Source organism: Panicum virgatum, chromosome 4K (genome assembly GCF_016808335.1).
Source record: "Panicum virgatum strain AP13 chromosome 4K, P.virgatum_v5, whole genome shotgun sequence".
Classification (NCBI taxonomy): domain Eukaryota; kingdom Viridiplantae; phylum Streptophyta; class Magnoliopsida; order Poales; family Poaceae; genus Panicum; species Panicum virgatum.
Window position 1 is genome coordinate 29,857,241 of NC_053139.1, and position 22,989 is coordinate 29,880,229.

Genomic DNA, 22,989 nt, shown 5'->3' on the forward strand with positions numbered 1-22,989 from the left:
TAGTATTTATCAAGATGCATAGCAAAATCTATATATCTGATTTGCCAAAACGATCAACAATTCAGAACGGAGGGAGTAGGAAATTAAGAAAGCAGTACTAAGGCACCACCATTTTTTGTAGCATACGGTCAAAGTTCCAATCTAACAATCTCACGATGCACAATGGTGAAAAGGATAATCCCGGCACGCGTGACATAATTTTTAACTGAATCCTGCAAGACTCTGCAGCAAGATACCACAACAAGCATATTAATTAGTGACCTTAAGGGAATCTACCCACTTTAGTTTAAAAGGTTTAATGACTCCGAGACATTCAAGTTGTATTTGAATTTTGTACTTAGTCTGCGAGAGGAATTAAGGGGGGAAAGGGTATATATACAAGAAGAATGTATGAATAATCCATGTACTTTTCTGCTAACATGAGGCAGACGTCGTCATTACGAATTTGATGAACCAGCTGGCAGCTGGTCCATGGATATGTGTAGCCAGGTAGGACAAAACAGGGCGTTATTGAAAAGCCCGGGAGGAGGCTCAAAGGGCAAAGGGAAACAAGTAGCATCATGATGATCATCAGTGAGCTTACAGTGTAGCCGCAGATGCGGAGCACATTGCATGGCATGGCATGGCATGGCACGGCACGGCGAGTATACAATCCAGGCAAAGCAGGCTAAGGAAACGAGCTGCCTGGCTAGGCGTAGCAGAGGAGCATGTAGTAGCCAGCACACTTTTCTTGTCGATGTGCTGCGGATGCAAAGGGCTTAGTCGGCGCAACTTTCAACTCATGGTTAAAAAGTGGACAGGTTCTTCGAGTTGGGACCGGGGGGGGGGGGGGGGGGGGGGGGGAATCGAAAGTGAAAGGAATTGAAGAACTAGAGTGATCCAGCAGTGGAGGGATGCATGTCAGTGTCAGTTTGGGTGTGGCCTTGTTGCGTGAAAGGGGAACTGCCCGAAAATCGGTATATATATGTATATATACATAGTCAATGAATTATGGAAGTTGTACTAATAGGTCTATAATGTTGTAACTGCAGAAAAATTACTATTGAAAATCAACGTAAGTAACCCCCCACCCTTTAAATTGTCATCAATTTTACACGGTTTCCTGATGATTTACCTGATACAAAAATCACACCAGTTGCATAATACTTTTTCCATTGTCAGATATATTATATTTTGTTCAAAACAAATTATTTTTTTTCAAATGTCTGATGTTTAATATATTACGGAGTCCTTCTATTTTGTAATAAAATATTTTTTGCCCATGGCACGTAAGATAACCTCTACTCTACGTATACAAACTTTCCAGGTTGCCACTTGCCGCTAGAAAATTCCCATAACCGGGCCGCCGGGGCATTCTCTTTTGGTGGGCTTCGTTACATGAAAACATTGGGGGGGAAAAACTTATCGAAGATTCCCTCAGGTTGTCACCACAGAACAGAACCTCCTGCAAATGATAGCTCGGCTGCTTTCACACACGTCCCAGTCGGTGAACTTGTTCCCCTCGAGCATCCGCCATTTTCCTTGCTCCAAAGGGCAACCACACAAATAAGCACGGCAACGACGGAACGGAGGAAGGCGGCAGAGGCAACTCGGCCGGCTAGCTCATCGGCTCCCATCCCATCCCACCCCGGCAACGCCCTCACCCACGTAAAGAAAAGAATTATCGCCCAATTAGCTTAACCCAACCCCTCACCTACCTCCTCCCAACCTAGCTGAATTTCCGCAAGCCTTCCTCTGCACTTTGCCCGGCCGCTTGCCTATAAGTAGCCGGCACCCTCCTGCCATCCTCCCTCCCCCTTCCCTCGTCTGCCCACTCGACCACGCCCAGCTTCGTTCTTCCCGCAGCAATGGCAGCTGCATTGCTGTCGAAATCGCCGAGGCTTGTGGTCTGCGCCGTCCTCTGCATCTTTCTATTTTCAGGTACTGTGTGTGCATGTTCTGCTGCGTTATGAATCCCGTCGCGATTCCGATTCTGGAGTAACTGCGGTCGTGAACCGAACAGCATTGTCTGCCTAGTGCTGACAGTACAGATTCTTATATAGAATAGAAAGAGAGATGGAGCGAGGCTTAATTTGGTAGTATGGTCTATTGGAATGCGTGCAGAGGTCGGCGTGCCGCGGCGGGCGGCGGCGCTGGGCATCAACTACGGGCAGGTGGGGAACAACCTGCCGTCGCCGCCGCAGGTGGTGCAGCTGCTGTCGTCGCTGCGGATCGGCAAGGTGCGCATCTACGACGTGAACCCGCAGGTGCTGTCGGCGTTCGCGGGCACGGGCATCGAGCTCATCGTCACGGTCCCCGACGACCTGGTCCTGGGCATGGCCGCCAGCGCGTCCCAGGCGCTGCAGTGGCTCGCCGCCGGCGTGCGCCCCTACTTCCCGGCGACGCGCGTGACGGGCATCGCCGTGGGCAACGAGGTGTTCACGGGCGGCGACGAGCAGCTCAAGGCCAGCCTCGTGCCCGCCATGCGCAACCTGCACGCGGCGCTCGCGCAGCTGGGCATGGACGCGTACGTGCGCGTGTCCACCGCCAACTCCCTCGCCGTGCTCGCCACCTCGTACCCGCCGTCGCAGGGTGTCTTCACGCAGGACGCCGCCCCCTACATGGCGCAGCTGCTGCGCTTCCTCGCCGACACCAGCGCGCCCTTCTGGATCAATGCTTACCCCTACTTTGCCTACAAGGATGACCCCACAAAGTAAGAGGCAGATTGTTTGGACTTCGAATTCCATTGATACATTGCACATTATTTGACATGCATGTATGTTCCTGCTGCAGGGTGTCCCTGGACTACGCGCTGTCCGACCCTAGCCACGTCGGCGCCGTGGACCCCGACACGCGCCTGCAGTACACGAGCATGCTGTACGCGCAGGTGGACGCGGTGACCTTCGCGGCGGCGCGGCTGGGCTACGGCAACGTGCCCGTGCACGTCTCGGAGACCGGGTGGCCGTCCAAGGGCGACGCCAACGAGGTCGGCGCCACCGTCGAGAACGCCCGCCAGTACAACCGCAACCTGCTCATGCGCCAAATCAGCGGCGAGGGCACGCCGCTGCGGCCCAAGCTCCGGCTCGAGGTCTACCTCTTCGCGCTCTTCAACGAGGACATGAAGCCCGGGCCGACGTCGGAGAGGAACTACGGGCTGTACCAGCCGGACATGAGCATGGTGTACAACGTCGGCCTCAACCAGCAGGCGACCACGTCGGCGGCGTCGCTCTCCTCCCTCGCCACGTCGCCGGCCAGCAGGACGGTGAGGACTACCTTCACACAAGTGCTGCTTCCTTCTAGCTTAATTAGTACAAGTTCTACATATTCAGATTGCAATGCAAAGAAAATTTAAACTCAAAATGCTAACTCCAGCTGGTTAAACCTTTCGGAGAAACGGCTATGAAAGTAGGCAATGAATGCAAGGCAATACCAACATTTTAGGAGCTAGCTAGCATGTTGCAAACCTTAATTATATTAATTGTGAACTAGCATTAGGAGTACAGATGTTGTCAGGACTGCAGATTCTAATCACATTAGACGTCTTCAAGAGTTGAAGTAAGATCGCAAATTATAGGATCTCTTGAGCATAAACATTGTAAAATAGTGTAATCAGGATAGAAAAAAACATGTAAGATAGAGCCGCACATAGATTTTTTTTTTTTGAGGCGACCGCACATAGATTTTGACAACTACGACACTACGACAGCGCGACCTTAGCAGCAGTAGTCAATGTTTGCATGCATGAAAGCTAAGCTTTCTCAGAAATGTGCGTGGTAGTAGGGTTCACAATCCCGGACGGGAAGTCCGGTTTCCGGGAAAATTTCTCTTTCCCGGAACTGTCTGGGACGCATTTCCCGGTCCGGGTTTTTGGCTTCCCGGATTCCAAATTCAAAAATCTAAAAGTCAAATTTTTTGGTCAAAAACGAATCCCGGAATCACTGTAGCGGTAATGTGAACCCTGACACAACAGGGCCACTTCATTTTTCAGCCAGATCACTCACAGTGATGTTTCCTTTTAAGATTAGCATCCTCCACCGAAAAACGTCACCCGAGAGACCACATGGGTGCACTACACATGTGGAGCACCGTTGGTCCAAGCTGGAACTGTTTTCTGCAACATCATAGCCCCAACACACAATCCAAAGTGGTCCACTTGATCGATCCGATCCGTCGATCCTTTTCATACGCATCCAAGATACAGCTTCAATTCGCAAGAAAGAAACAAGAGGGAGCACGCAGCCTGGATAGTGTCTTAGGCAGCAGTTTATCATTGACCTTGCCGCACAGTTATTCCTTCTCCATGTTATCACTCAAAGTGCACACATGGTGTCGAAAACCTGCAAGGACCATCAATAGATTGCTTTCCATCATGGGGAAAAAAAGGGCACAAAAGTGGCATAGCTTATAAAGGATACAATATCCAATGACAGGGAAAATATTGGCTTTTTACAGATGGTCGAGTTCACACCATATCTTCTTGGAACTTAGGGGAGGGTTAACTGCAATGTGACCTAGCTTGCACGAGTCAAATTTGTAACGCCGTATGTGCTATTTAAAATGTGATCATCATGGGGGAGCTAGCAAAGATTTCTATATATTCCTTGCGCATTTGCGCACACAAGAATAATTCCCAAGTGTGTGCGCTTTTCACACGGTTAGTGTGTTGAGGGGCAAACTTTCATGATTGAGCAATCGGTGTTAGGTGTCAATGGGATTCTTCCGGCGAAAGACATGCCGTAGTGGAGCAAAATGATGGTTGATAATCAACTATAGGAAAATCACCGAAAGTATCAACGATTTTTTTCCCTGGACAAAAGATAGGAGGTATTATTCTTCATTGGTCAATTTAGCACCCTGGAGTTTGATAGTGGAAATGCTTCTCTGTAGATTCCAGTAAAAAGAAACAATGAAAGATTTATTATATATTTATTTTAAAAAAAGATTTATATGTGTTCTCTCTAACATTATACCCTTTGGTGACATCTAACAATACGTCATTTATTTGTCACGCAGGATGTTAGGAAGGACTTTGCCGGCCTGTGTCTCGTCACATCCCTGGCCATCCTGCTTATCACCCAATCTTTGCTCTTGTGATAGCAAAAGGCACCCAATGCCGGCCGACTGCAAGGCCAGCAAAATGGCCTTGCTTTTGTGGACCAAAAGCCTCTCCAAGACCAAAGGGGAGATGCACCATTCCAAGGTATGGCCGTGGCCCCTCCCGCCACATTCATATGACCTTGCATGACACAACATTGCATTGCCCTTGCCCAACCTCCTTTAATCTGCAGCTTTATATCACCAAGCCCCAACCATCAAACAAGAAAGGCCTCTTTTTCTAGAACCTTTTCACATGCCTCACCCATGGGACACCCCAAAAACATATGCTCAATCACAGAGAAAAGAGGGCTCATATGTTGTGATCTTTATTATTTATGCACACTTGCATTGCATACATACAACTACTGAACTACCAGCTAATGAGGGTTCCTCTTTTGCCATTGAGCAGAGGAAAAGCTGGGAGGGGGCGAGGTGGAAGGCACTATCTTGAGGACGGCAACAGCGTGTGAATATACGAGGTCATTTTCTGGCGCGGCAACTTCATTCCTTGGTTGCTTACCGAGGAGGGAGAACGAAGGAAACAGATGGGTTCAGAGATTTATGTGACGAGGAGACGGTGGTGGTGGAGGGGAAGGGAAGGGAAGGGAGGGGTGGTATGCGTCGCTTGCTTGGGCGCTAGCTGGCGTCCCTTTCTGATGAAGGCTTTATTCTCTTTGCCTTACCCAACTGCGGGTTAGGCCTTTGCTGATGCAAATTTATGCGTACATATCATTGATTCATTTATTCAATGGTAACTCCAGTTAGGCGATCATTCTTACCTGGGTGACCGGTCGAGATTAGGCGGTGGATGTAAATAAATGGAAACTTGGGGCATGAGCAGCCTCTTACTGTAATCAGTTAAAACTATATAGATTGAGATAATAATGTTCTTATTCTTTCTATGAAACAAAAACCGGCCATACAGCTGCAAGTTCAATAATAGTTCTCTTCTGGTTCAATATTGCCTATGCTTAGGCCTAGAAAGTCTAAGCGCCGCACAAGATATTCACCACAAACTGAGTGAGGTTCCTAATGGTGTGTTTAGTTGTCTTGGCTAGCTTAGAACCTAAGCTAGGCCATCTCAAGCCAGACTTATGCAATGCAATTGCTTTGTGTTTGATTTGCTGTTCTAGCTCTATCCTACCTTATCTTGATCTTTTCTGGTTGGGTGGCTTGGCTTGTGTGTTTGGATGAGGTGAGTTTTCATTCTGTCGCCTCCAGTCATCGAGGTGGCCGGCCCGCCGACGTCCCACCGTGGCTCCTTATTCTCACATAGATAGGTCCTGCGCGTAGCAGCAGCCGGCTCCGGTAATGGAGAGAACCTCCGAGTCTCCAAGGTGGCCACATGTTCCGGCAACCCGCCAACCCGTTCCTCCATCGAGCAACTGAACTCCAAGAATCAAGTCGCCATCTTGCCTCTGAAATCTGAATCCAGGCCGCAATGGAAGCACAAACGTCCCCTCATTCCTGCAGATCGACAAGAGCTACCATACACAGCTCCTCTCCGGCTCTCCCGAATCAACAAACACAGCAGCCAGCAACTCAACTTGACTCCATCCCTCACAGCCTGACGCATCCAAATCTCCAACAGCTGCTCTTCTCTGTTTATCTACACAACCAAGCTATTGGTGCTGCTCTTCCTTCCTGACTTGCGTCCAGCTCCGCTGAGGTGTCCCTAGCCGCTACAGATATGGAGCTGAGGAAGTCCGCCTACCAGCTCTACGAGGAGACTGCTGCGGATAATCGGATATGGACTATGCAGTGGTCCCAATCACGATCGGACTACTGCGTTAGTAGGTGGCAAGACAAAGAGGTGAAGTGACTCACGGGACACTGACGCCTTGTACAAGTATGGCTAACATAATACGCGGCTCAACTCTAGCGTTCTAGCGGAGCCATGCCTGAGGGGCATGTTCTTTTTGCATTTAATTGGCCTGGCTAGGCAACCAAACGCCGAGAGACAGAGACTGCATTACCCAAGCCTGTCCAGGCCCTAAGCTAGGGAACCAAACAGTCCCAAAGCTAATATTGCAGCAAGAAAGCGGGCCAACCCTATTTCCAGCTCATCAAAACCATATATAAAGCTAACCAGGTAGTATACAATGTTAAACCGTACCAAACACCCAGCTAATGCATCCTCAGCAGTCAGCCACCCAGTTCACAGTTAAGTAAGCAAACCGAAGAGCAAAAACATTTTCTTACAAGGTGAGATTTTTATGATCAGGAAACATCTATATGCATGTTCGCATCAACTTTATTTGCATATTAAACTCATTACAAGGTGTCATGTTATTGTTGCTAAAAAGGGCCTTAAAGTACATTCGACACAAGGGGAAAACATAGCATGCCTCACATTCACAAAAAGTTGGTACTCCAGGGACCTAATACATACCAACTGAAGTTGCTGAACTCAAACGAAAACCATGGTTTTGGCAAGCTCACGGGCCTTCTCCCGGCCAAAGAGTTTCTCCACTATGGCAAGAGAGAATTCCATAGAAGTGCCTGGACCTTGGCTTGTGATCAGGTTGCCGTCGACGACAACTCTGTTCTTGCACTCACTTTGGTCCGCAAGTTTGTTCCACATAGCAGGATATGATGTAGCTTTCTTTCCCTGGCATAGTAATCAAGTGTCAAGTGCCAAAATATTTCTGCATGTTATCTGTGCTAGGATGGTAGGGCTTGTGTTTGTCTCGTACTATACCTTTAGGAGGCCATGTGGTTCAAGAGCGATTGCAGGAGATGCACATATAGCGCCATACAATTTGTTTGCCTCAGCTTGCTTCTTGATCAGACCCATCAGTTTATCAGATTTTGCATAGGCTTCAGCACCACCAAGACCACCCTATCAAAAATTATTTGAATGTCAGAACATTTTGGAAGTTGTAGGTTACTTGTTCAGGGAAAATTGATCTGTCCGACTTACAGGTAGCAGAATGAGATCATATTGCTGCTTAAGAGCATCGTCTAACATCACATCAGCAACCATCTTCACTTTCCGGGATGCAACAACCTCCAACTTGTCTTCCAACGAGGCAACCACAACATTTGCTTTCGCCCTGCACAGAATGTCAATGATCATAGTTGCCTCCATCTCCTCTGTCCCATTAGCAATTGGTACAAGAATCTGCATAGGCAATCACCAAAATTTTTGAACTGTGACATACAGCACCATATATTTGAACTTAGTTTCCATTGCAACAGCCAACAGCGAAGTAAAAGCAAACAAGCCACAAGGTTGAGTGTATAACAAAATGCCTATCACTGTGGAAAGTGTAATCAAATTTATAGATATTGGACGTATTTATAGATATTGGATTGGACGTATAATAAAATGAAGGGATCATAGTAATTTACAGAACTTCAATCGCTGGAAGTGGCTACCACAACACAATCTTTTTCAGGGCTAATATGATATAATTTTAATAATGCCCAAAATCCAAAATATGTAATCATTGGTTAATTAATCCAGCTCCTCTAAAAGCCCCTCCCTTCCCTCCTTACCATAAATGAGAAATCACAGAAAGGATCACAATATCCATGAAAAAGATTCTGTCCAAGGAAAAGCAAGTTACATACGGTGCAGCCATGTGCTGTTGTGCCACGTGCCAACATGGCACGAGTCCAAAAAAAATTACTGACTAACATTAGTTATCTAGTTTCACTAGGAATCACAAAACTGTACATGGCATAAAACATGAGCAAAGGAATGCCAACTCAAAGAAATAGGCCAACACTAACAATGCTTACACTAGGTGTTTCACCAACATTCCAACTAGTTGAATTCAGCTCTTTCGTAGAGAATTCCACACCATGCTGAGGGTGCATAACCTGAAAGGATGTAATAACTTAGTCCAATAGTAAACAACAGCAGCAACAATAACCAAAAAGAAAAATTAAAGCGAAAAGACGTTTCAAACTTTAACAGAAATAGCTATTGCATCAAAAGTATGTTGACATCATGTTAAAACAAAACTCAAAAATGGAGGTAGTCATAACTAAATAGACCACCACCAATAACAAAACCTTTTAATCCCAAGCAAATTGGGATAGGCTATCATAAATGTTAAGGATATAATAGACAGGGTACTATAGCCCTTTTTATATTCCTATTTTCCCTCCTCATGTACTCCTAAATACTGGCCCATAAGGCTATTTTCCCTCCTCATGTACTAATCTCTCTGGCTCTCAAGCATTAGCAACCAGTTTCAGCTAGGATGGTGAGTTCCCTAACCTCAAAATGGATAATTTTACCTAGTACAAGAATGATAGGTGTTGATCGATCTGTGGGGAAACCTGGACGGCCAACGTTCTGAAGTGCCTCCTATTCTCAAGGATATGAAGGAGCTTGCAGGAAGTTTACTGATTCTAATTTCGTTTTTACTAGTTGATTTTGTAATAGGGTGGTGCATAAGTGTGCCAAGCAGGTCTCTTGTAAAAAGATGTGTTGTGAGTGATGTCAATTAACAGAAGCTCTTTGGTTCTCAAAAAACAATATGGAGATCCAATGATATCAAATAATACTAACAAGGATGTGTTAATTGTTAAATGAAAATCCATTAAGAAGATTCATTGTGAATATTTGAATGCAACAAAATACAATAAATCTTTTTCCTACCAATTCAGCAGGGGAGTGTAAGTTATTAAAAAAGATGGTGAACAGGATGATCCAACTCTGTTATTTGTACTAGAAGTACAAAACAACTAGACAGTGTGATTCCAAAAGCAAACAAAATGAAATACTTTTTGTAAGGAAACAATAGAGCACTGTAACTACGCCTAGGACAGCACACAATGAAAATGTGAATTTTTCAGCAATGTAAATTCGATGCAATTGATAGCAAAGATAAGTAAGTCCCGACAAATATATGCAGTGTTGAAAGCAATTCCTACCATCGGCCCAGCAACTTCTTCAGCCTTTTCCTTCCCATATAGTTGCTCAACCAAAACAATAGAATACTCCATGGCTGTTCCTGGCCCACGGCTGGTAACACACTTCCCATCAATCTGCACCCTTGATTCCACAGCATGCACCTCTGAAGGAAGTTTATCCATGAACGAAGGATGACATGTTGCCTGTCAAAAAGTTAGAATAAGCTTTAACCATGTAGTAGGTGTTGACACACTACATCACAATACTGAAAAAAGGATGAAAATTGAAAAGATTACCTTTAAGCCATTGAGCAAACCCCAAGTTCCTAGAGCCACAGCTGGTGCAGCACATATCGCAGCACAAAGCTTGCCCTTCTCTACATGTTTTCTAACCACATTCTCCAAAAGTTTGCAATCTCTAAAATTGGAAGCCCCAGGCATCCCTCCCTGCATAAATACACCCCAAATAGCTCCAAAGGTCAGAATGTCAGATTATAGTGTTTGGACAAGAGGGTTATAGGAATTTATAGGATTTCATTTATCTTATGGGCTTGGATCCAAATACTCCCTGTACAAGCAAGCACTTAATTGGAAAAGTTCCATTAATTGCATCTAGAGAGAGATGTAATATAAATGCAATGTTCAAAAAGGCGCTACTAGGCGCTCGCCCAGGCGCGCTTATGCGCTAGGCGGAGGGGTGCCGCCTCGCCTAGGGGGGTAGGCGGAGGATAGGCGCCGCTGGGAGGAGGTGGGCTGCCGGCGCGGCCAGGAGGCAGCAGGAGGAGGCAGGGGTGGGCGGCGGCGGCGGAGGAAGCAGGGGATGGGCGCCGGTGGAGGAGGAAGCAGGGGACGGGCGGCGGCGGCGGAGGAGGAGGCAGGGGACGGGTCCTGGCGGAGGAGGAGGAGGCAGGGGACCGGCGGAGGAGGCAGGTGCGGGAGCGCGGCAGGGAGGAGGCAGGGGCGGGTGTGCGGTGGCGGTCTGGCGGAGGAGGCAGGGGCGGCGGCTTCGGTCGAGAGAGGTGTGAGGCGTCGGGAACGGGAGGAGTGAGGAGATAAAGGTGGGAGGTGGGCCGTTGGGCTGGTTTTGGGCTGGTTTGATGGGTTTTTTGGGCTTTCTTTTCGACTCAAGATTTACTGGTTCTCTCTTTTTCTTTTCTTTAAGAGATATATGATGTCTATTGCAAGATATATGTATGTATATAGCACCGCCTAGAAAAACGCCTTGAAACGCCTAGTCCCGCCTAATCCCGCTTAGGCTCTAGGCGGTGGGTCACCGCCTAGATAGCGCCTAGCGCCTTTTTGAACATTGTATAAATGTCAAGCATGATGCTAGGCAATTGCATACATATGCAACAGCAGATCTGTAGGTACTGTGCATGACGATTGAAAAATGATAGAAGACAGAACATGTTCTGCTTCAAACAGAATATACATTGTTCCAGAGAAGGTCTTAAACATCAGATAAGTTATGGATCTTATTTAATCAGATATCATCTTAGGTAAACCAGATCAACTCCCACAGTAAAATATGATGCTGCAATCAATAGATGCATCTTTTTGATGCAAGATTATAATCCATGTCTCCCTACCCTCTCAAATAAGGATAAGACTTTTATCAGTATATTAGAATCTGGTATTTATCAGATTTACTCATCTTGCTGAAGATCAACCTGGAACCAATCTTCACCATTTCCATCCTAGGAGAGTAGGAGGTCTATTTCACTACTTCCACATTTCTCATCCAGTTTAACCAAGCAAACTTGTTGCATCGCCACATATTCACCCACAGGTACATGATCCATTTGATGTGGCAGGAAATCAAGGTATTCTGAGGCTGTTCAATTTTTTAGAGCAGAGCACAAGTAACCAATATAACAAATAATACAAACATTAACAACAACCTTATGAGTGCAACTACAAAAGTTCTGGCGGCTGTACTCTCAATACATATTCACAGATTTATCATATTTTGTTGATAGGAAAAAGATTCAGTTTGAATACACATCTTAAAGGAGGCAGCAAATAATCTGTGCGTCCATGTTTAATATTAGCACTCCCTCTGTTTTAATATATATGAGATTTAGGACAATCTCGTTCAAAATTGAACTAATTAGCTTGTCCCAAACGTCAAACGAAGGGAACAGATTTAAAAGCAGCTACGCCCAGTTATGGTCTCTTTTCAGCTGTTGTTCTGGGAATACAGTTATACAAATATGGTCTGAATCCACAACCCATTCGATTCAATTTCCTCCTTAGCGAATTGACAGGAGTTTCGTTTGCATCATACGGGAAACAAAATTAAAATGCCCCAACCGAGCACAACCACCTCCGATTCACTTCCATTTTGCAAGGAACTAAACATAAGAGGGACCACAGCGGGCACAGGGAAGGCAGGATGTGACTCACGGGGAGAGAGATGAGGTCGAATTCGGCGTCGGCGATGTCGGCGAGGAGCGCGTCCGCGGCGAGCTTGACGCCCCACGCCGCCGCGACGGTCGCGGAGGCCGGCTCGACGGATGCGACGGCGACGTCGGCCCCCGAGCGCCGGAGCACGTCGATGGTGATGACCGCTTCCATCGGCTCCGTCCCGTTCGCGATGGGGACCAGCACCTGCGATGCGAGAGAAATCCGACCGTTCCCCCCGGCACCAGTCAGGACACGTCGCGGGGCACAGGAGGAGGAGGTACCGAGTCCGCGGAAGAGAGCGAGAGAGAGAGAGAGGGGGGAGCTTGCCTTCTTGGGGGCCGGGGCCGGGGCCGACGCCATGGCCTGGGGAGACGAGGACGCGAGCGCGCGGGCTAGGGTTTGGAGGCGGCGGACGAGGGCAGGTGGGGAGTGGTGGGAGCCGGAGGAGGAGGAGGGGGCGCGTGGGGTTTTGGAGAGGGTGAGCGCGGTGGCGAGTGGCCGCGTGGCCATTTCCTTCCCGGTGCCGTGCTTGCTTCGTATTCCTCCCTTCGCCGCGGTGTTCCAGAAGCGCGGACACCGTGGGGGGTTTCAGCCCATTCTGGTGGATGCGGGTGGGTGTCACGTAACCACGTGTGGTCGTGTGGATGAGTGGGTGGCCGCCGGAAAAGGGTCAGGATGGGGAGAGAGCCGGTGCAACTCAGGTGGGCAGAGAGCGGATCTAGTGTTACGGAGCGCACGGGTGCTACCGTGTTACGAAGGTACGGCAGCTGTTCGATCGATTTTGGACGGATAGGATCTATCCGGCCGCCTCCACCCTTACAAATTTATTTTAAACACCCTGGAAGAAGTGATCCCTTTCAAAGAGAGCCCTCATCTATGGTACATTTACAAGGACAACCCTACATTTGTTCACCTTCCCGTTGCAGATCCTTCCCCCAATTCGAGTTCCTTCTATCTGCTTCTCTCCTCTCAGAACTCACGGCGACTGAACAGAAGCACCCAAGCAACAAAAACGAGCACTCACTGGTAGAATCTGAGCAGTTCACTCCCGTATCAGTCCAAATAGGTGGTTCTTTCACCTTGATTTTTCAATTCTGCTCCTCACATGGTTCGATTTTCCATCTAGGGTTGGTAACACCTTCCATGCCGTTCCACTAAATACATATTGATGACATGGATTTCGAATCGAGATCTCCGTCAGCAGCTGCTCTCGCTGAAGTACCGGATCTTGAAGCTGCGCGGGTAGACCGGGACATTGCTGCTGCGCCGATGGAGTTCAGTGCTGATTGGGACTTGACAGGCTTCATCTCCTTTGAAGGTATTTTTCCAAGTTCTTTGTTTGCTTCTTGTTTTTCTCTAAGGTTGTACTAGAGGGTTTATTACTTACTAGTTTGGACTTTGGATTCTTGATCTGCATTGCATTATGTGCATCTAACCGAAGATGGATAAATGTTTGATCTATACTTCCTTTGGGCAGCGTATGAGTAGCATTTCAAGATGACATACATTTTTATCTAATGATATGGCCAACTAGTGACTCAATTGAAGGCCTCCAACTGAGATACCGTACCAACAACCTGATAACATGTACTAGAACATCTAGCGCAATAGTTTGACTTGCTAAAATATTCAGTCCTGTAGGTTCGCTTTTATTAGTGCTAGGTTATGCAGTAGGCATAATTAAGGTTGTTGTTTTCTTCAACACAAATAACGTCTAATATTTATCCTTTGTCGAGTCTCCTACAAGTGATGGTTATTTTTTCTCTTCAGCAAATGAAGGGTCTGTAGAACATATGGGAAGCGAACATATGGGAAGCCTTATGCAGAGCATTGGCTCAACAAATGCATCAGGGAATGAGGATGATGCTACTAGCACATTACCGGTAATTACTTTGAGGAACTTCAACAAATGCATCAGGGAATGAGGATGATGCTACTAGCACATTACCGGTAATTACTTTGAGGAACTTATTTATTCAATAATGTTTGACCATATCACTCTATTTATTATTGGTCATCTTGTAGAGTGCAGCGAGCTCTGAAGAACATGAAGGGGATGGTTATAAAACACCAGAGACGGGAAGTAATCTGCCATATTGTGTAAGTATTTTGGTGTTCAGTTTATAGTCTGTTTTTTCATACTCTAAAATGTGTTTATCCATCCAGGGGTCAATATATGAGCCTGAATGTGATGCCAGCTTGCAGCCCTATCTTGGCATGGAGTTTGATAGTTGGGAGCAAGGTGAGGTGTTCTACAAAAACTATGCTCACCATGTTGGTTTCTCGGTTTGGAAAGCACCACATCATAAAGGTGATGGTGGTGTGCTAGTGTGGAAGCGTTTTTTTGCTCAAGGCAAGGTTGGAGGCAGGAAAAAGAAAATGTAGATGGACAAGGTAAGAAGCGTAAAAGGAAAATCAAGCTTACCAGATGTGGTTGCGATGCCATGATTGGATTTATGAGAAAACCAGACGGCAAATATGTGGTTGCCCGGTTTGTAAAAGCACACACACATGAACTTTCTTCTCCAAGCAAGACGCATCTGCTTAGGTCAAATAGAGAAGTGAGTGATGAGGTGAGGAGCAAGCTATTTGCATGTCACAAGGCAATGACTGGAACCTCTGTAGCATATCGACTTTTAAGTGTGGAGATGGGGGGACATGAAAACATAGGATGCACAAAGAAGGATGCACAAAACTATGATCGAGATTGCAAAAAGGCATTTAGTCATGGGGATGAACAGATTTTGATTGATATCATGAAAGACAAGCAAAGGCTCAATCCATCCTTTATCTTTGATTACAAATTGGACAACAGAAATAGGCTAACCCATGTTTTTTGGGCAGATGGAACTAGCAGGAAGAATTATTCATTATTTGGTGATGTTATCTCCTTCGACTCTACATATCGCTCAAACAGGTATAACCTTGTATTTACCCCTTTCACAGGAGTCAACCATCATAAGTCCTGTGTTACTTTTGGTGCTGCATTTATACCAAACGAAAAGATTGAGTCGTACAAATGGGTATTCCGGACTTTCTTAAAGGCAATGGGAGGGGTTGCACCTAAACTTATTATAACTGATGAGGATCTTAGCATGAGGGCTGCTATTAAAGATATTTTCCCAGACACTAGGCATAGATTGTGCATGTGGCATATACTTAACAAACTCCCGGAAAGAGTTGGCCGGCCTTTAATTGAAGATGATGTTTTCCTCTCTGAGTTTGTGTCATGTGTGTGGGGTTCAGAGACTCCAAATGAATTTGAGGCAAGATGGATCTCAATAATTTCCAAGTATGGTCTAAAGAACAATTCATGGCTGAGTGACAAATATCAGATGCATCAATCATGGATCCTTGCTTATTTCATGGATTTGTCTCTGGGCGGAATACTTAGGACCACTTCAAGATCTGAGAATGAGAATGCATTTTTTAGACATTTTCTGAACCGATGACTCCGATTGCTTGAGTCTGCTTTGAGACTGCTTTGGAGGAACAACGACAATTGGAACTATTGAATGATAATGCCACACTTCATTCACTGCCCATGCTAGAAACACCATGGGGCATCGAGAGCCATGCCAGGGATGTTTACACACACACAATATTTAGCATTTTCCAAGATGAGGTGATTTGTGCTAGGGATAAGTGTGATACACAAACCATGGTTCAGGTTGGTGATGAACGGATAGCGAGAATAATGGATGGCGGCGAAAAAATTAGAGAGGTTCGCTATAATACCTGCACAAGGGTGGCACAATGTTCCTGCAAGTTGTTTGAATCCATTGGCATTCTCTGTTGTCATATCATTCTTGTCCTAAAGGGTGCAGGCTGCAATGAAATCCCTGAGCATTATTTACTGTGTAGGTGGACCAAAACAGCCACCAAAAATGCTGTTTTTGATGCAAATGGGAATGTAATTGAAGGATCATGCACATCCCTTCCTCCGAACATGAGGAGGTTATGTTCTGAGACATGGTCCAAGTTTAAATCAGGAATGCAGGCTGCCAAACAATGTGAGGAGAAAATGAAATATCTTCACAAGTGTATTAGTGATGCTGTTGAGCAAATGTCAAAGATGGGCCCAAACAGTGGAAAAAGTAAGGTTTCAGAGTTTGAATCCTTTGTTGGAACACAATTTCTAGTAGAAATTAGTATCCACCCACCTGAAGTGGTGCACACGAAGGGAAACGGGAGGAGATTTAAGCGGGGTTCGGAGCAGTCATCAACCAACCACAAAAGGAAGAGGTTCTGGTTGCGATACTTAGAACCTTGAAATTTGGGTAGTTGCACGATAATTAACGTGCTTTCGTGTTCTTGCAGGTCAAGAAGCATCAAGGAGGTTGTGCAGAATTAGTTGTTGTAAATTTTGTACCTTATGGATATGGTCAGTACTTATGTTTTATACGCATTTCTGGAGCTACCTCAACAAATATTCTAATATACCAGAATTGGAATTTTTTTCTCTCCCGTGCAGGGCAATGTGCTTTTACAATCACTATCTGCTGCTCTAGACCAACAACTTGATGGACTTGCATCAAGTATCGTCATGGCCATCTTCAGAGAGTCCTTGATTTGGTGTATTTTGTAATATATTATCAACCATCAACTTCTGTAGGTTAGGCTATGATGCCAACTCGTTGCACCTGTGTTAACTATGAGTGTAAACAATGTTTTTAAATCGCCTAGTCGTCTGATCGAACAATGGGTGGACCAGACGACTAATCGTGATTAGTCGTCGACTAGGGTCGACTAGTCGGGTCTGATCGACCCTAGGCGTCCACTAGTCGTCCAGGACATTTAGGATCCATATATATATATATATATATATATATATATATATATATATATATATATATATATTAGCTTCAACAAAGAAGGACAAAGGAAAGGAAGGAGACAATTTCTGAAAACTTACTAGGACTTTTTCTATCTCTATCTCTTATTGCTCCTTGCTTATCTGGAGCTCGCCGGACCAGTCACCCGTGCTCACGCTCGCGCGCCGGCAGAAGGAGGTTGCCAGTCGGGGTAGCTCACCGGAGAGAACAGAGGGAAGAAGGGAGCTCGCCGGAGGGAAAGGAGGGAAGGAGGTCGCGAAGGCCAGGAGATGAGGGGCCGGACAGCGGCCTGGAGAGGAGGGTTCGACAGCGGCAGCAACCTGTGCTCAAGAAAATCAATTAATACGCGCTAAGCTTTGAGGCTTTGTGCTAGGGAATTGGATGAGTGGCGAGAGCAGAGCGAGGCGCATTGGATTGTCCGGCTGATCTGAGCTAGAAGGTGAGGGAACGGCAGCGCGGGGTGGAGCTCCCCGTTGGCGAGCAGCGGGAGGTCGCAGGAGCCGCCCCCTGTCGAGACGAGTGGCTACCGACAACCCTAGACGCGGCCGTGCCCCTCCAGTTTTGTTTCTAACCAAGTGGGCTTGGGCCTCTCACTCTCCAGTCCAGCCCACAAGCAAACCAGCTACACAAACCTAGTCGAGATCACGCCTAGTCGGACGATTAATCACTTCTAGTTGCCGATTAGTCGGTCGACCGGTCGATCATGGTGCCTGATCGAGTCGTGGAGCCTAGTCGAGCACGCTGGACCGATAAGGTCGATTAATCGCGATTAATCGCGATTAGTCGCGCGATTTGAAAACATTGAGTGTAAATATATTTGACTGAGAATTGTTGCAAACTTAATGCTACGATTCAACGTGCATGTTCGGTACCAGATGCAGTAACACCTAAGAATATTCCTGAATTTGTTGAACATGAGTTCTAGAACATATTATATATATGTTCCAATTGGTGTGTTTAATGCTTCCTGAACGGAAGTTGAAATGATTCACATCTGAAAGTTACTAAATGCTCCATATCTGAAAAAATAGCACTTCACTTGAACACAAGAGTGCATGGATAAAAACATTGCCATTTCTGTCAGACATTATGTCCCTTTTCTGATAAGGATATAGAACAGAGAATGAAGTTGCAATAACAGTCATTGATGGTCATCGTTTGAAGCCCATTGTTGTTTTTAGATCAAGATAAGATCCATGCCTGTTACAATGTCACTGAAGTTTTCAGGTTATTACAATCTTTTTCAGGTTCAACACGAATTTCAATATCATTGTAACAAAATTACAATTGTCACATAAGTTGTCAACCAGGAACATACACTACAGGATTACTATTATCTTTTGTGTACTGAACATACGCAACTCGCAGGTTGCCAAAAAGCTCACCTATCCATCACAAGTTTGCAAACCAGATATGAACAAAGACTAACGACGTTACTGTTGACAGCCAAAATTGGCACCTGTCGAGGCCGACCGATTTGACCGGTCTGGGTCTGTGTAATCTGAGTAGAATTAGGGGTTTTGTAAAGAGTCCTTTTGTAATCCTACTCGTGAAGGGGTACGTCTTCCCCGGCCTATAAATATAAAGGCTAAGGCCGATTGAGGTTATTCCAAATCGAATCAATACAAAAATCACATTACTTTTTTATCTTTCAAACCCTAGCCTTTTCCAATCCTAGATTATTTTCTTCCTTCGTCTCGATGGTGTTTGAAGACATTCTGAGTGGCCTGCCGACCTCAGGACAACCCTACGCTCACGAGCTCTGACGGGGTCCCTCCCGAGCTCGCTGATCTAGGCCTTTGCGAGTTCCCTGCCTGCGCCGGTCAGACCGGTCGGTGAAACCGGTCAAACTGGTCCGCCCAGGGTTTTCGTTGTGTTGATTGTTTTGACGATCGTCGCGCGTTCTAGCGCATTGAGGTGTGTTTGGCGCGATTCTATGTCAACATACTTTTTGGCGACTCCGCTGGGGAAGAGATTAATCAGGTTGCCAAAACCGATCTAATCTAGTTTCTCCAACAAGATGGGTGACAAATCTGAAATCAGTGGAGCTAACGTCATCAAGGCGACCATGGAGGAGTTCACCGATGACGAGCGCCAAGCCTACCTCATCGCTGAAGAGCACCTGAAAGAGAACTTCCTTCAAGGATTCAAGAAGGAGCGAGGAGGCCTGTTCAAGAGGGTTGGGGAGTTCGTGATGCCATCCTTCTAGCTGAACAAAGACAAGATTGAGGTACTCCCTAATGACCCTTCTGAATTAGTTAAGCAATTTCTCTCATGGTATATTCGAAAATATCTGCTGCACAAGTAGCTGTGGGAGAGACTTTGCTGGGCTTAACGATGAAATCGCGGCACTAAAAAAGGGCAAAAGTGTTGAGGGTGGCACTTATTTTCCAGAAGCGAATTCGGCTGGCACATCTGCTACCCAAGCTCAGTTCCATGGGATGACGCCGAACTCGTTCCCAAGGCAAACACCGCCACCGTCTACTGTCCACACACCATCGGTCCAACTGGTCCCGCCGACCGGTCAGACCGGTGCAGGCGGTCAGATCGGTCCTATGACCGGTCAGACCAGTCTGACGGGGCAGTATTCGTCGCCCCCGGTACCGCACACTTCTATCCCTAGTTCAGCAGCCCCTAGCCAAACTAGTGAGATGGTGTTGCATACAGGACGTCATGGTACATCACAGCAGGGATCTGGACCTCACCAAGGACTGATTCCTAATACCAACATGGCTTACACCGGTCCTAGCACACAACGTGTTTCATCCTCTTTACATGGTTTGGCGAGTTGTACCTATCAGGCCGATTTCACTAGATTTAAGGATGATTTGGCCGGTGTACTTAAATCTAAATTTGGGATTGATTTGGGTGGTTCGCGTTTATATCAAAAACTGTATCCTCCCGAGTTTGATTTTGTTTCATATCCTGATGGTTGGCGTGTCCCCGAGTTCGTTAAATTTAATGGTGATGATTCTCGTACAACTTGGGAGCATGTTAGCCAGTATGTCTTGCAATTGGGAGAAGCGGGTCTTAATGATGCTTTGCGGGTTCGCCTATTTTTTTTATCTTTGACCGGGACCGCTTTCTCTTGGTTTTCCTCGCTTGCGCCGGGTTCGATTTTAAATTGGAATCAATTAGAGCGCAAATTTCATGATCACTTCTTTAGTGGGGAAACCGAAATTAGATTGCTAGACTTGACATCGGTTAAACAAAACCGAGATGAATCGATTTTAGGTTACTTCCAAAGGCTTAAAGCTTTGAAAAATCGATGCTTTAATTCATCTCTTTCGAAAAAGGATTTGGCGGATTTAGCATACAATGGCTTACGTTCTTATTTGAAAGAAAAACTTGAGGGTTTCGATTTCCTTACTGTTAATCATTTGCAAATGCATGCCATTGGTGTTGAATTTAAGTATAAAAATTTCAAAGATTCTTTGAAGCCTCATCGGTCCAACACACATGTTGTTGAGAATGATTCCGACTGTTCGGACGATGAGGAAAAGGGAGTGTATGCCACTGAATTTGTTTGGCCATCAAAGAACAAACCTTCTACATGTCCTTCGCTTAAGACGATTCAAAAGAATCGGCAGAATGAAATGAAATTTACTTTTGATGTTTCCAAGTGTGATAGAATTTTTTGATGAATTACTTAAGTATGGAAACATTCGTTTATCTCATGCTATACCGCCGCCGGAAGAACTAAAAAGACATGCAAATTATAAGTGGCATAATTCTTTCTCGCATGCTACTAATGATTGTAATGTTTTTCGTCGACAGATCCAATCGGCTGTAGATGAAAGATGATTGGTACTTTCTGAGATGCAAATGGACAAGACCCCCTTCCCTGTCCACACTTTGGAACTGAACAATCCAAAGGTTCTCCTTCGGCCGGAGCAAGTCGAAGGGGCTCAAGGGAAGAATGTTGTGATTGGAGATCCGAGGCTGATGAATGCAAATGACATGATTCTGGCCAGAGAAGTCGTTGCTGAGAAGATTCCTGATGGGAAGCCAACTTTGAGGATTTTTGTGAATGCTCCTAAGCCTGGGGGGCAAGCAAGTTCATCCAATCAGCCTGCTGTCCAGGCGCGACCGGTCAGACCGGTGGCATCGACCGGTCAGACCGGGTCCAATGACCGGTTAGACCAGCCCAGAGAGCAGCCCCGGACCTTCAAGCCAAAGCGTCTAGAAGAGGGTACTTGAAAAACAAATGTACTGAAGTTGCAAGGAAAGCGTACAAATCAGGGGCCTACCTTCGGACAGTTGCTGAACAAGTACACTAAGGCCGTTCAACAAGATCAGCCATTAAAAAAGAGACCTCGCTCACCACCGCGTCGGGGCAATGCTTCGCCTCCAAGGAGAGAGTTCATCAGGCGCAGGGGTGATCATCCGCAGTTCCCTCCGCAGAAGGTGTATGCTACCATGCCTTGGTCCCCACCGGCATCAAATGCAGTTAATACGGTGTGGGAGCATGAGGGAATTTGGCTCCAATGCTTTGCAATGCCATACCCACCACCACATCAGAGGGAGGAAGGATCCAGGATGCCAGTACACGACCGATCGGGGCCACGCCAATCTGGTCCGGTGCTGCAGCCCCAACCGGTCAAACCATTCGTCTATGACCGGTCAGACCAGTCTTAGCAGAGACCGGCGTGATTTGTTCCTCCGCGGGTTGAGTATCTGTTAATGCTCGCTAACGACTCATTTCAGACATCATCTTAAGCCTAAAATCATGAGGATAAAGTTCGGACAAGGACTTGATGGAAATTCGAACGCAGACTGGAGAAAATAAGGCACCGGATTTTAGAGTGGATAATGAGGGAACTTTATGGTATAAAAATAGGATTTCGGCCTACTCCATCCACCTAGGATTCACCAAGATGTACATGGACTTAAAACAAAAATATTGGTGGAAAGGAATGAAGGCGGACATTGCACGGTTTGTCGCCCATTGTGATACTTGCCAAAGGATCAATGCCGAACATCAGAAGCCAGCAGGATTGTTGCAACCCCTACCCATTCTGGTTTGGAAATGGGATGAGATAGGAATGGACTTTGTAGTGGGTTTGTCCAGAACACAGAAAGGACATGACTCCATATGGGTAATAGTGGACCGACTCACTAAAGCGGCTCATTTCATACCCGTACGGACCAATTACGGTGGAGAAAAGCTAGCAAAGCTTTATGTGGAAAACATAGTAAAGTTGCATGGTGTGCCTAGCAGAATTGTTTCAGATAGAGGGACCTAATTCACCTCTAGGTTTTGGAAAAGTTTGCATAAAGCCATGGGCACCAAATTGGATTTCAGCTCCGCTTATCACCCGCAAACGGATGGCCAGACAGAAAGGGTGAATCAGATCATGGAAGATATGTTGAGAGCATGTGTCCTTACCTATGGCAATGATTGGGAGCAAAGTTTACCCTATGTGGAATTTTCATACAACAACGGTTATCAAGCGAGTTTAGGCATGTCACCATTTGAAGCTCTTTATGGCAGAAAATGCAGAACTCCCCTGATGTGGTCAGACATTGGAGAACGTGACCTAGTCGGACCCGCACTCATAAAGGAAGTAGAAGAAAGAGTTGCCGAGATTAGAGAAAAGCTGAAAGCAGCCCAGTCTCGATAGAAGAGCTACGCGGACAAGAATAGACGGGAAATAAGTTTCAACCTAGGAGATTTCGTTTATCTCAAGGTTTCACCCATTCGAGGAACCCGAAGGTTTCAGGTACAAAGAAAGTTGGCCCCTCGGTACATTGGACCATACCGAGTTCTGAAGAAAGTCGGAGCCGTAGCATACCGACTGGA

The 22,989-nt window shown here is 46.2% G+C and overlaps 3 protein-coding genes and 1 long non-coding RNA gene across 17 annotated transcripts; 2 read left to right on the plus strand and 2 right to left on the minus strand.

Moving 5' to 3' along the window:
• The first annotated feature begins 1,536 nt into the window (after positions 1–1,536).
• LOC120704747 (glucan endo-1,3-beta-glucosidase 14-like) lies at positions 1,537–6,035 on the plus strand. The gene is made up of 5 exons (XM_039989256.1): positions 1,537–1,920; positions 2,104–2,692; positions 2,773–3,241; positions 4,993–5,179; positions 5,486–6,035. The coding sequence occupies exons 1-4, from the start codon at positions 1,848–1,850 to the stop codon at positions 5,071–5,073; spliced, it is 1,212 nt and encodes a 403-aa protein (XP_039845190.1). The 5' UTR covers positions 1,537–1,847; the 3' UTR covers positions 5,074–5,179; positions 5,486–6,035.
• LOC120704771 lies at positions 3,941–4,831 on the minus strand. The gene is made up of 2 exons (XR_005687671.1): positions 4,255–4,831; positions 3,941–4,180 (listed from the first exon to the last, which is right to left on the minus strand). It is a non-coding gene; the product is annotated as an uncharacterized LOC120704771 (long non-coding RNA).
• Positions 6,036–7,287: 1,252 nt separating the features above from the next.
• Positions 7,288–12,984, minus strand: LOC120704744 (protein DJ-1 homolog A-like). Of its 2 annotated transcripts, none has more exons than XM_039989253.1 (8): positions 12,679–12,984; positions 12,352–12,555; positions 10,243–10,392; positions 9,967–10,149; positions 8,824–8,904; positions 8,000–8,200; positions 7,778–7,918; positions 7,288–7,687 (listed from the first exon to the last, which is right to left on the minus strand). In XM_039989253.1, the coding sequence occupies exons 1-8, from the start codon at positions 12,859–12,861 to the stop codon at positions 7,487–7,489; spliced, it is 1,344 nt and encodes a 447-aa protein (XP_039845187.1). In that variant the 5' UTR covers positions 12,862–12,984; the 3' UTR covers positions 7,288–7,486. The 2 variants fall into 2 exon arrangements, with proteins under 2 accessions (XP_039845187.1, XP_039845186.1); XM_039989252.1 differs by having other exon boundaries at positions 8,815–8,904; positions 12,679–12,931.
• Positions 12,985–12,987: 3 nt separating this feature from the next.
• LOC120704743 (protein FAR1-RELATED SEQUENCE 5-like) lies at positions 12,988–17,217 on the plus strand. 13 transcript variants are annotated; one of them, XM_039989247.1, is made up of 8 exons: positions 12,988–13,417; positions 13,556–13,669; positions 14,122–14,234; positions 14,377–14,451; positions 14,518–14,593; positions 15,196–15,268; positions 16,672–16,735; positions 16,826–17,217. In XM_039989247.1, the coding sequence occupies exons 1-7, from the start codon at positions 13,027–13,029 to the stop codon at positions 16,703–16,705; spliced, it is 876 nt and encodes a 291-aa protein (XP_039845181.1). In that variant the 5' UTR covers positions 12,988–13,026; the 3' UTR covers positions 16,706–16,735; positions 16,826–17,217. The 13 variants fall into 13 exon arrangements, 12 of the variants coding, with proteins under 12 accessions (XP_039845181.1, XP_039845183.1, XP_039845182.1 ...); XM_039989249.1 differs by lacking the exon at positions 15,196–15,268; XM_039989248.1 differs by lacking the exon at positions 15,196–15,268 and having other exon boundaries at positions 14,384–14,451.
• Positions 17,218–22,989: the final 5,772 nt, after the last annotated feature.